Source organism: Poecile atricapillus, chromosome 1 (genome assembly GCF_030490865.1).
Source record: "Poecile atricapillus isolate bPoeAtr1 chromosome 1, bPoeAtr1.hap1, whole genome shotgun sequence".
NCBI lineage: Eukaryota > Metazoa > Chordata > Aves > Passeriformes > Paridae > Poecile > Poecile atricapillus.
Window position 1 is genome coordinate 124065820 of NC_081249.1, and position 13199 is coordinate 124079018.

Genomic DNA, 13199 nt, shown 5'->3' on the forward strand with positions numbered 1-13199 from the left:
CCCTGTGTCCTGTTTTCATTCCTTAAATGAGGTTCTGTCCAGGCTCATTCACCTGCTCCCAGGTGAGCAAACAGCGTTCAGACCACTACAGGCTTTGATCAGTCCCCTGTCGTACAATTTTTCCTTATTTTGTGGCATCCAGGACCTGCTGGAATTGCTCTGCTTGTGCCTCTGTCAGGAAGCAAACAGTTGGACAAAGCATGCTGCCTGGGGACTTGATGGTGCTTTCTTTTTCCTCCCATATGAGAGCAGAAAAAAGATGAGTTGCTGTGTGTGTTTTCACTCTTTCCCATCACACATCCACTTTTATCTCCTCAGCCATGAAGTTGCTTTTGGGAAAATTGGGGTAGAAAGGTGTGGTTGAGCAGCAAGTGGCTGGAGGGGTGATGTGTGCAGCTTTGTGGGGTGGCTCTGGGTGTGGTGGGCTGGATTGTGTCACCTTCACAAGTCATGCTGACAAACTGGGAGCCATCTGAATCATAGAATCATGGAATTTAGGTTGGAAAAGAGCTTTTAAGATCAAGTGCAGCACCATGTTCACCACTTAACCTCAGGTATCACATCCATGTGTTTTCTGAACCCTTCCCTTTCTGATGCCTCCACCATTGTCCTGGGCAACCTGTTCCAGTATTTGCTGTCTCTTCCCAAGAAGAAATTTTCCCTAGTATCCAACCTAAACTTCCCCTTGCACAACTTGAGGCCATTAGTGATGATAGCTTTTAAGCTCTTGTACAGTATGACCAATTTTAGCCAGGGATTGGAAAAAATTGCTCAAGAACTGTGGGAAAAGAAGATCAAATGCATGTGGAAAACACAAAGTTGTTGAATGTCATCTGGTTATGTTCAGGAAAGTTTTATTCTGTTTATTTTCTGTGTTGATTTTGTTCTACAAAACTTGATAGTTTATTTCTTATTTTCTTTTACCTAAAAGGTATTTACATCAACTAAGATTGTGAAGTGGCATTACACAAAGAGCAAGGATTTTTGGATAATTCTTGCATTTTTAATTTCCTGTGGGGAGGATTTAGATACCTCAGGTTGTGTCTCCTGTACCTTTAGTTTAGTTGTGGCTGAGAGGCTCTGTGAGCAATCCCATTCCAGGTATCCAGGTGGTGTTTATACTGAGGGGTTTTGTCTCCAGGGCAGAAACTGCTTCCCAAAGAAGTGAAAACCTTCAAATTCATCCCACACAAACCTTTATAGTTTTAGCATTGCACTGTGCAGGAATGCACAGTGGTCCTAGGAACGTTACCAGCCAGGCTTGTTTCCTTGAAAATCTGTTTCTGGTAACATCCAGCTGGTGGGTTTTATTGTTTTATTTATTTGGGTAGGGGATTGGTTTTATTTTCTAGTGTCTTACTGATTTTTTTTTTTGGGACTGACAGTGTTACATCTTCTCTGGGCTTAATAGCTGGGACCACATCCTCTGTTTTCCTGATTTCCTGCAGCTATGGAGCCTCTGCAGCACGTGAAGCAGGATGAATCCAAAGGGATGAGGAGTTTCTCGGATGTTGGCTCACAGCTGTAAAGGAGCACTGCTGTCCTGCACCCCACAAAGGATTTCTTCACCAAAAAGAAATCCTTTGTGTTTGGAGAATTCCTCCACCTCCCCTAAGGTATGGGAGCCTTTCCTGGCAGGTTTACACCCGATCTGGGAAGAGGGGTGCTGGTGCAGCAATTGGGAAACTGCTTAACTCTGGAAAACAGAGCCCCCAGACCTGCCTGTGGGTATGATCTCAATTTTCATGTTTTTGGGGAGCCTGACAAGATGTTTGAACTCTGGCCCTGTCTGCAGCTGATGGTTGTTGGTCACACCAGCATTCCATTTGTGTATTAACATATTTAATTAAGAGTCTTTTCTTGGAGCTTCCACAGTATAATCTTGTAAAACAAACCTAAATTCATTCTTTTTATTGGAACTTGCTGTTTTATTTATCTTGTGTGCATTCAAACAAGGGCCGGAAGAGATGGAAGTGGCTCTTTGGTCCTGATTTACTTTAAAATTTCAAATGGAACTGTCTGGGTTTCGTGCCATCCATACCAGCCTGTGATGGCTGTATTGGCTAGACATAACCAGTGAATCTAAGGACTAATTTTAAATTAAATTCCATGTTGGGAGGATGAATATAAATGGATGTACTTATTGTGTCCTTCCAACAGTTCTGCTTTCCTGTGCCCTGTTTCAAGAGGAGGAGGTGCTGGGAGCAGCAGTGTGTCTCCCTTAGGTGTGTGATGGGATGCAAGGCACAGCAGGAGGAGGAAGAAAAAGCTTTTCCAAACCCCCTCCAAGCTTTGTGTGTTCGCACAGAGCTGGATGTTGGAATCAGAGAGCAGCCACCACAGGGAAAGGTTGGGAAAGGTGCTGTCATTTTTAAATCAATGCTTTAAAGTTTATGTATTGACTCGGGGATTTCTCCAAATGTTGTATCTGCCCCTAATTCTGGAGTCCTGTCCTTGTGACTGTGAGAGCCACAGACCTTTCTGGGAGACAAGAGACATCTCCTGATTTCTTAAGCTGAGGAGATATGGAGATCTGGGAAATCCCAAAAGGAGTTTGTAAGCGAGGCACAGACAGGGCCCTTGGAGAGATCCCTCCATCTGCTGAAGAGAGGGGAAGTTGAGGAGGAGTTAAGGAGTAAACACACTTTGTGTGATTGACTAAAGAGCTGCACAGGCTGAAGGTTTATGTGGTGCTTGGTTATTTTTCACTGTTTCAGAAAGGATGTGGACTTTGTGGCTTAGCCACGGATGTCGGGCACCTCACAGCATCCATCTGTGCTGCAGAGAAAGAAGCCCAGTGCTGAGGAGGAAACACCAGCTGCCACCACAGCAGGGAAGGGACCCCATGACTGAACATTTTAAGCATAACTTGTTCCCCTCTTGCCCTTTCAACTCTTGAGAGGCATCTGTCAGTGAGTGGTGGAAGGCTTAACTGTTACTCAGGCACCTTTTCCTACCTCTTTATCCCATTCCACTGCAGTATTTCATTCTCTCTTGAGCACCTTCTGCAATGCTTCAGTTTTGTTTGAGCTCCATAGTGTTACTGACCCAGTTGTGTCTCAGCTATGTGAGGGGACATTCCATGCATATGAAGGTTCTTGCCTCAGGGGGAAAAAGGAGCATTTATTCCAGAGGCTCCAAGCCTCTGACCAGCCAGTTTGATAGCACCAAGTCCCCAAATTCTGTGTGCCTCAATCCCTACCCTGCCCTGGTGGGTGCAGCGTGTGGTTTAGAGCACAGCAACCTGCTCATGGCAGGGCAGTGGACTGAGATGCTCTTCAAAGTCCCCTTCCAGTCTAAACCATTCTGGGAATCTGTTGGAATTCTCAGTTTAGTAAGAAAAATTACTTCATTTTGCATGATGAATATCATGCAAAATAGGTGAAATTGAGAAGGGATGTGCAGTGGAGGGTCCTATGGCTGTAGGGAGGGGTAGGGTCAAGCTCTTAGTGCTGGCTTGATTTTGACAGGATAAAAGATCACCTCCCTTTGGGCAGCCACTTTCCGCCTGGTCTGCTTTCACCCCTCACCAACAGCTGTAGGACAGAAGGTCTGGATGAGTTCCCTGGGGACTTCACCTCCCTCTGGCAGGCTGGCACTGTTCCCAGGGCAGTCTGGGAGTGCAGCACCAGCTGTCCCATGTCTGGCTGTAGCTGGCTGTCCCTTTGGCTGGAACAGCAGCTCCCAGGTTGTTATGGATGTGCTGATGGCAGAGCTGCTGTGTCACACTGGGGCGAGGGATCAGTGGCTCCCTTGGTGTGAATGCAGCACGTGTCTATCAGCACTGGAGCCACACTGCTGCCTTTTCTCCCTTTTTAAGTTCAAGCAACTTTGTCAGGAAACAGCAAATTTCATCCACATCTAAGGAGGGAATCTCCTAGAATCATGGAATGAATCATTGAGGTTGGGAAGGACTGCTGAGACCAGCAAGTCCAGCCAAGTTCCCCCAGCACTGCCAGGGCCACCAGTACCCCTGTTCCCAAGTGCCACATCCACGTGCCTTTTAAATCTCTCCAGGGATGGGGACTCAGCACTGGGCAGCTGTGCCAACTTTCAGTGAAAATTCATATCCAATCTAAACCTTCCCTGGTACAACTTGAGGCCATTTCTTTCTTGTCCTATCACTTGTTCTTGTCTGCTCTTCATAGAACAGGATCTATATAAACTAGTAATGTACACGTGTATTTTGACATATATATGTGTCCCAAAGGAGTATTTGTGGGTTTTGTACCAAGAGGGGCTTGTGAAACCTGTGTTTGCTCTTTAAAACAACCTGAAATTAAAAACTGTTTTCTTCAATGTGTTAGGACTGGAGACTTCATTAGGAATTTCAAATAGGAATTTGAAAATTAAAGTCCTATCAGGGGTCTCCCGCAGCAGTGAATTGACCACGTTACAAGGCAAGTCGGTTTTAATTTGCATGTATTGACAAAAGTGCCACAAAATTTGAAATTCCATTTGTCCCTTTGCAAATTGATAAAAAAAAAAAAAATCATGATACAGAAATCTATCCATACACAGCATGATACTTGTACAGGTAAGACATTTGTACATCCACTGAACCTCAGGTGATCCACCTCAGCTCGAAGCACTCAGGGAAATGCTGATTATTATTTTTTCATTTTTTATTTTCCATTTTCAGTGCTGAATATTCGTTCCTAGAAAAAGAATAAACAAAGCATGGCTGGGTAAGAGTTTGGGAATGCTGCAAGGAGTTGCCAGTCTCCAAATGCCTAGATCAGGTACACTAAGTATTTCTTACCCAAAAAAACACAGTTTGATGAATCCCATGTGAAAGCCTCTCCACAATCTGACATAAGACTGACAGCAGATCTGCTCTTTCTTAGTGCCTCCAAGTACAAACATGATTTATTTCTAGCTCACTACCTGCAGATTATTTGTGTCTTGTACTGCTGCTGACAGCGCAGAATCAGATTTAAGGGACTTCTCACTTGGACAGTTATCCTGAGGAGCTGCCAGTCCTGCAGCCTCAAACTGCAGGTGTGGCTCACACCTGGCAGGAATTCTTGGCGTGCAGTGAAGCTTACCAAGCTCACTGAATTTAGGTGGCCTATCTACATAACCTGTCCAAAGACCTGACCAGACTTGCTTAATCCTCAGCCACACCAGGCTGGCTCCAGTACACAGGAGCAGCGTGATACCTACCTTTAACATCCTCTCCAGCTTAACTGCATCTGCAGCAAATCTCCTGATCCCATCAGAGAGCTTTTCCACAGCCATTTGGTCTTCGTTGTGGTGCCAGCGGAATGCCTTCTCATCCAGGTGGATCTTCTCAAGATCGCACGCCTGAGCTGTGCAGGAGAAGTAGAAAAAGAAACAGATCAGGCGATCAGATTCTTATCAAATTCAGACTTCCTAAAATTCTCTTGAGTTCTGACCATTTCTAAGTGTTGGAAAAATTTTAAATTGAGTATGACTTGCTGCAGGAGCACAATCTGGGATGTGAGACTGAAAGTGCTCCTGATCTGGCTGGAGGAGAACAAAGAGGAAAAAGAAAAAGGTAGCCTAATAAATCAGTTTATCTTAACACAGTGTTTGCGTGTGTCATTATCTTGTACCTGCTGCTGAATGGCACAGCACTTCCAGGCCTATTCTAAGGAATTGTGCAACCACCCTGCAGCAGTGAGACATTCTAAGCAAATATTCTGAACAATCAGGGCTTTGATTATTTGGCAAAAACTAACAAAAGCTCGCTTGATAGCAGGCTCCCAGGCCAGCAACAGCCTGTGGGCAGCAACCCATGGCTACAGCTGTGCACAAAACTGCTTTCTGAGATGTCAACCAGCATTTTAATGAGGCTGCAGAAAAGGGAGAGTATCACAGAATCCTTAAATGATTTGGGTGGAAAGGAACCTAAAAGCCCATTCAGTTTCACTCCCTGGCCACAGGCAGGGACACCTTCCACTATCCCAGATTTCTCCAAGCCCTATCCAACCTGATCTTGAAGTAGTGTAATGGGAACAAGGAGTCCAGACCATTATGATACAGTGTCACCAGATCAAATTACTCAGTCTTGTCTGATTTGTTCCTGATTTCTGGAGGGAAAACACCTCTTGGCATGTCTAGAAATTAAGATGAAACCAAGTTTGGCATCTTTGCTACTGTTCAGTAAAATTTCATCCTGAGCATGTGCAGATTAACTTTCCTCTTCTCTCCCTGTGCCATGGGGAGAGGTGCATAGTATGGAAGCACACTCCAAACCATTACAATCCAATTGGGGCTCAGTGTGTCAGCAGTTGTAGCAGTGATATTGCACTGAGGCTACAGCCTTTCCTTCTGAGGCTACAATATTTCCTCTAGGAAATTTGCTTTATCCCTAAAGCAGGATGGCTGCAAGCACCACAGCACTGACCAGAACCACAGACTCAATATTGCAGAAGTAAGGAAGACTGAATAAGCCCTCAGGAGTGGACTCACCCTCTTTGACACTGAGTGTGGGAGTTAACTTGATGTGCTCTTTGCTGAGCTCTGCCAGGAGCTTGGGTGAAATGGTGAGATAGTCACAGCCCGTGAGCGCTTTGATCTGGCCTGTGTTGCGAAATGAGGCGCCCATCACGATGGTTTTGTAGCCAAACTTTTTGTAGTAGTTATAGATCTTGGTGACACTCTTCACTCCTACAAGTAGAAACCAGAAACTTTATTGTAAGTGATTATTTAGAACATGCTCAAACCTGGCATTTTGCCTTAAAAGGATTTTTACAAGTAAACTGAATGAGCAGCTGTGTTAAATCTGTGCTCACCTGGATCCTCTGAAGGCTCATAGGTTTTCTTGTCTCCATTTGCAACATACCAGTCCAGGATCCGTCCCACGAACGGGGAAATCAGAGTAACTCCAGCTTCAGCACAGGCAACAGCCTGGGCAAAGGAGAACAGCAAGGTCATGTTGCAGTGAATCCCATACTCGGCCTCCAGAACCCTGCAGACACAGGCTGGCTTAGAACAGCACTTTGCTCACCTACGGAATTCATATTCAGGAATGAGCAGCTAAGTTCAAACTATGGAATTCCTCGAGTTAATTTAGGAATGGGGCGCACTCGGTAAGCTTTAAAGTTGTCAGCTAACAGCAAATGTTTTGTGCTGTCAAACTCTGCTTTATTAATGCTGTTCCTCTGGCCAAATGCAGCCAGCTTAGCAGGGTATTGCAGGAAACTGTGGCCTGGCCCTTGTATGAAGAAACTTTCCCTATTTCAACAGTAAGCTGTGGCAGAGCACCTTCTGTGCTCGTGACAGACTTCCTCATGCCGTGCTTTCAGCACTGCTGTTTATTCATGTGAAGAATGCGATGTCAGTGCCTGTGGACAGGCAGGAGCATGCCATGAATCAGCACACCAGGCACACACAGCCTTACCTGCCAGCCTGGATTCCTTCCCACGTTGAAGAGAGCTTGATGAGAATCCGATCTTTACCAACTCCTACTTCCTTGTAGAGGTCGATGAGGCGCCTGGCCCTTTGAATCATTCCTTCCTTATCAAAAGACAACCTTTGAGGCAAGAGCAGGACTGTTTAAAATTAGTTTACTTTTGCTTTTAAAATTCTCTTCCCCAGGGCCCCATGGAAAAACATTGTGCTGTTTTATCAGCATTTACGTGCCAACAGCAGGTTTGTGTTCTCAGATCCCTCCTAGACTGTCAGCCCTTCAAAAAGGAAGCTTCTTATAATTAATTCAGAAGCTGAGTGTTAACAAAAATTGGCACTGAGCAAGTTAACAACCAAGTCCTGTGCGAGTCTTGGAAAAAACTGTTCAAACACATCTCTTACTAAATTGAGCAGCTATTATCACATAGAAGAGCATGAGCAAAACTACGACTGGAAGTGTGAGGTTCCCCTTGCTTGAGCAGCAACAGGAATATTATGAAAATCCAAGGTCAGTGCTGCTTGTTTTTGTTACAGAGTTCTAGTCAAACTAAGGGAAATCCACACTCTTAAATATTAATAACATAAGTCCTGCTAGTCTTCTAGGGGAGAAGGATTTTTTTTTTTTTTCCCCCCCTCCAACTCACACGAGGTCACTTTTTGTAGTTACAAATATCCAGGGTAACCAGAGGAAAAAGAACCAACCTAGCATCTACTTCTGTGGACACACGGCCAGGTATCCTCTTCAGGATTTCAGCTCCAAATAATACAAAAAGTTTGTCAGAAGCATTTTTGATCTGCTCCTCTTCAGACCTGAAAACCACAAAGAGCAGAAGTATTTCTGGGGGTAAAAAAAAAGGTGAGTTTTCACTTTGCTGTGGATTTGAAGATCAAATTTCACAGCCCATTTAACATTAAATTCCAGAGTTCAAATGAGCCACTTCTGTCCTGCCAGCAAGCTTAGCCTTTGGACACTCCTTCCTGTAGTGCTCTTGTTTTCCTGAGCAAGGAGGGGCAGGTGTGAGCTGGGAAATGAGGATGCACTTCTTAAAAGCACATCTGGAATGGGGGTAAGGAATTTTTCTCTTAAGTGTTGAGGCCTATTGGGGCAGGAGACAAACCCACAATTACATGATGGGGAAACCCCAGTACGTTGCTTGTGAATAAATAAGGCACTTTAAATATAGGTCTGCTGAGATTAAACCCCTCTTTACTTACCCACCAAGCTTCTTCCCGTAGGCAACAGCATCATCCACAAGCTTCTGGTATGCCGGCATCTGAGCAGCAGCAAGGATCAGGGAGGGGTTTGTGGTGGCATCCAGGGGCTTGTACTCATCTATGGCTAAGGAAAGAACACCAGCCTGTTTGAAACAGCCAGCCAGCCTGAGAAATCACAAGGATTTTGCTCAACCAGGTGAGAATGTTAATGCTTGTTAATGACAGAGCACATCAGCACCGAGTGGTGTTTAAACTCGCTGCCTGAAGGCTGGTTTGTGCCAGAGCACAGAACAACTGGGCTGCAGTCACAACATCCAGCAAACTTTAAAGTTTATAAACTACAGAAATTGCCCCAAAAGTATAAATCTGTAGAAGTGATGGATGGAGAGAAGTAGTACTAATTTCCAAACTTCATCCCAACCAGCATAACTGAGCTCCAGGAATCACAGAAGGGAATAAAGAACAGGGGACCTTCCCTTCAAACAGTCAGAAATTCGGGCTTTTGTTTGTGTCCAACTGATGGGGCCTGGACAGTGAGGCTCCTGCACCTTTTCTTAGTGCTTTTAAACCTTTTCCAAACCATTGCAGTTTCTCAGTATCTGCTCTTCTCACTTCCTTGTCCTACCAGGAAGACACTTGACCATTGGTCTTACCCTAAGCCCTGGACTATGCCTGTTCCAGGTGTGATGCCAGGTTTTGCTCCAGCAGGCTGTGGCATACATTGTCTGGCTGTAATCACAGCCTGGCACCAGGACAAATAGGGCAGAGTCTCTGCAGGCCACTCAGCAGTTTCAACAATGCAGTTAAAATGTAAAAAAAAACTAACCCAAAATCTGTGTTACCAGCCCCTTCTCCTCGGCATTTCTGCACAGCGATGAAACCTCAAGTGAGAGAGAACAACTGTACTAAAAATAAGCCTTGTTTTTCCATAGATCCCTCCCAGACAATGACCAGGATCTTGGAGAGAGGTCCACTCCATACACACAGGTCCTTCAGACCTTCAGCACGTGGGTACTGCTTAAAGCAGAGCAGCACATCAGTGAAACTCTGTTCTGTACTGACACCTACAAACACCACTGGGAACCAGCAGCAGCAGCAAGCACCTTCACCTCCACCAGTGTTTAACCTGCCAGGAGTGAACCAGGTAAGGCTCTTGCCTTGTTAGGACTCTAAGAATAACCCCCAGGTGATAAGAGCAGCTCAGAAAACAACTTGGGGATGTCCTGAGCAGGGCCAGGAGCTGGACTCAATGATCCCTGTGGGATATTCTACAATCCTTACTGCTGCCTGCACACAAACACCACCTTGGCCATCCTGGAGGTTTGTTTTTTTCCTGTGTCTGAGCTGTTGCCACCCCTTTGCTCTCTTCACCTTAAATTTAGTACTCTTAAGACATTTGACAGTGGCCATTTAGGATTGCTTACTGTTACACCATCAGGATTAGGCAAGCAATGGAGGGATTACTGCAGGCCTGGGTGAGGAAAGGACAGGACAGGATTCAAGGTCTGCTCTACACAGCCCAGAGACACCTAGGGAGGGAATTCTTGGCTCTGATGGACAGAGCAGGCTCCCTGTCCATGCTGGGCCAGGCAGTGACAGCTTGGGAACAACTGGCTTTTTAACGAAGGCCACTTCCCTTTCTCGGAAAGGAGTGTGCTGGCTCATTCTCAGGAGATAAGATAAACAAAACCACTCTTGCATTATTTTTACAGAATCCTGTAATGATTGGGTTCGAAGCTACTTCTAAAATTGTCCAGTTCCACTCCCTACCACGGGCAGTGACACCCTCCATTGGACCGGGTTGCCTTGTCTTGAGTTTGGAAAAAACCCGAACAAGTCCCAGACCAAGACAGGTCACTGGAAGAAAACCCGAATTCATTAGCACAGCAGAGCCTGGCACTTCCTGCCAGCACGCAGAGCTGAACGTGGTGGTCAGGGCACACTCGAGGGAGGGCAAACTGGGAGATCGCGGCAGGGTCTGGAAAACGTCCTGCCTGGGCGGGATCTGCCCTGGCGTGGGGACTAAGGCGCCGCCACCGAGCGCCTTCCCCCGCCCCCCCTGCGCCCGCAGGGTGGTTCGCTCCCCCCAGCGCGCGCCCCCTCGGCCGGGCGCGCCCACTCTCCGTGAAGGGGGGCGGGAGAGGGGGCTAAGGAGAAGGTGCGGTGACAGGATCCCCTCGCGCCGCCTCTCACCGTTGAAGTCCCCGGTGTCGGCCACCACCGTGGTGTGGTGCTTGAGCTGGTCCAGCGCCGACTCCATCTTCTGCCGCTTCACGGGGGACACCGACATGTCCGCGGCTGTGGGGGCTCGCGCGCCTATAAGGGACAGTGCGTGCCCGGAGGGGACCGACCTGCGCGCGCACCCGCGGCCCGCGCGCTCCCGCCGCCAATCCCAGCCCGGCTGGGCGGCAGCGACCAATCAGCAGCGCGGACACAAGACGGACGCGGCCGGGAGGAGCCGAGGCGGGGCAGCGGGAGAGAGAAAGATTCTGATTGGCTGATTCATGGGCCCTGGCGGTCGGGGCGGGTGGTCGCCTTGGCGACCCTGGTGCCGCCACTGTCACCAGCGGAGCGTGTTCGGGGGTCTCCCGGCCCCGGCATCTCCGGTCCCCAGGACCCCCCGGGGGTCTTCCCCACGGCCGGCAGGGCGCTCGACCCGTCCCCAAGCCACTCGTCCCTCATGGCCGCGCGGAGCCCGGGCTCCGCCGGTGCCGCAAGATGGCGGCGGGCAGGCCCTGAGCGGGGCGGCCGTGAGGGAAGGCTCGGAGCCGCGCCGGTGAGAGAGCCCCCGGCCCAGCACCGCAGGTGTTTTGGGCTCTTGGTTTGCCTAAACTTCAGGCTGTAGAGGAGGTGGTCTTGTTAGTGTGGTTGTTCACCTGAGACAGATGGCCGGCCCTTGGCTGGAAGTGTCGGAGAATGTGTAGCTTGGCTGTGTCACGGGGTTTTGCTGTTCCCTCTTTGTATTGTTCCACTTGGGACAGCTGCCACAGAAGTTCCCCTTCCTGATAGGCAAGAACGTGCTTTTTGTACCTTTTCATTCTTTGCCCAACCCAAGAAAGGATAATGCAAAGAAACTTGAGGCTTAAGTCTCGTTTCAATTCTGACTGTGTAGAAAACAGGTTCGTACTGTCTCTGGTTTCTTTGCCAAAGAATAGGAGAACCTCTCTTGTGAGTCTTGGAATCACAGATTCCCAGACTGGGTTGGGTTGGAAGGGACTTTAAAGACCATCCAATTCCATCTCCTGCCATGGACAGGGATACCTTCCACTAGACCACTAGACAAGAAAAGGAGTTCAGCTCACAGCTTTTCTGGTACTCAATTCTTATTACATGTGAGATTTTCACCTCTGTTTTTAAAACACAGCTATCCAGGCTATAACATCCTTCCTGTTGAATGTCAGTCCCCAGACCCAAAAGTCCTCAGACATTTTGCTGAGTCTCTGAGACTCTCAATGGCAAACCATTATGAAAACCCAGTGAAAGAGACAGAGATGGATTTATAAGAATAACTTAACAGTTTTAATAACTCTTGTACAGTGCATGGTTATATCATTGTCTCCTTCGCTCAGTTACATCAATGTACAGTACTTTATAGCAGTGTCTGCAGGCAGTATAAACAGAACAGATGCACAGCTCAGTCACATGGAAATCTGTAAAAGTGACCTCTGCAATAAGGTCTCAGATACCTGTTTTAGGAAATGCTCCTGTGGCTCCCAGCTTTACAGAACTGTCGTGTACACTCCTGTTGAAATCCCAGATAAATTTAATTCCCTGTGATTTTCTTTCCTCTATGCCCCAGGACTAGAAGGTGGTGTGTTTCCTAGCTCAACATTTCTTTTTATTTTCATTTTAGAAACTTTTTTTGCCTCCTGTGCTTGCCATCCTGCTTCCTTTCTCCACCCTAATCCAGAGCCAGGGCTTCTCAGGAGGATTGTCCTCTTCATCCCTCCCTGACAAGGTGAGTGCCCGTCTCGGATCCCAGCAGGGCTGTGACTAAACCCAGGATCTTCCTCCCCTGCCTGCACCCTAATTCTGCTGGTGCCAGCAATGTCCTCTTTCAAATGAAGAAAGCAGATTATCTATTGGAGACACTTGAGAATAAAGCCAGAACTGAGGTGCACTGGTGTTCTCAGATTTAGACACAAGTTCCCCAGGTGCTGTTTTAAAGCTTTTTCCATTAAATGTGCAAGGACAGGCACAAATTTGGGCAAAGACACAGCTCGTGCTGAGGGAGAAAACCCAACTGTCATTGGGCTGTGGGCAGCTCTGGAGCTGTGTTTGCTTCACTGCTTTGCAATCGGGTTGGTCTGTCAGTTAAATAGAGATAGAAATGCAATGTGCCAGACTTGCTGTGGACAGGAACTACGCTGCTTGCTTGAGTTTTGAGACTGTGAGTAAATTTTGGAAGCGTAATCACTAATTCTGCCTCTAGGGAGAGAGATTTTCCTCACCCCTATTTACAGATTGTTATATACAAATGCACATAACTTTATGAAGGAAAACAGGAAGTCAAGAGCAACATCCTGTGCTAAGTTAGATTTTTTTTTCTTGTGCCCATTTATTTGGAGTTAAAGGTGCCTTTCCCAGTATGCTTTGGGATTTCAGCT

At 47.1% G+C, this 13199-nt stretch overlaps 1 protein-coding gene across 1 annotated transcript; it reads right to left on the reverse strand.

The window, feature by feature from the left end:
• Positions 1 to 4405: 4405 nt before the first annotated feature.
• LOC131585929 (transaldolase) lies at positions 4406 to 11029 on the reverse strand. Its single transcript, XM_058852591.1, has 8 exons — positions 10786 to 11029; positions 8593 to 8716; positions 8080 to 8187; positions 7370 to 7501; positions 6762 to 6937; positions 6439 to 6636; positions 5167 to 5312; positions 4406 to 4658 (listed from the first exon to the last, which is right to left on the reverse strand). The coding sequence occupies exons 1-8, from the start codon at positions 10880 to 10882 to the stop codon at positions 4626 to 4628; spliced, it is 1014 nt and encodes a 337-aa protein (XP_058708574.1). The 5' UTR covers positions 10883 to 11029; the 3' UTR covers positions 4406 to 4625.
• Positions 11030 to 13199: the final 2170 nt, after the last annotated feature.

Bases quoted from the DNA above. Each gene is read 5' to 3' on its own strand.
- LOC131585929 (XM_058852591.1), bottom strand. From the start codon at position 10,882: ATGTCGGTGTCCCCCGTGAAGCGGCAGAAGATGGAGTCGGCGCTGGAC. The intron at 8,188-8,592 runs GTAAGTAAAGAG...TGTGGTTTTCAG, and splicing joins TACGGGAAGAAGCTTGGTGG to GTCTGAAGAGGAGCAGATCA. The intron at 4,659-5,166 runs GTAGGTATCACG...TTCTTTTTCTAG, and splicing joins AGCTGGAGAGGATGTTAAAG to GAACGAATATTCAGCACTGA.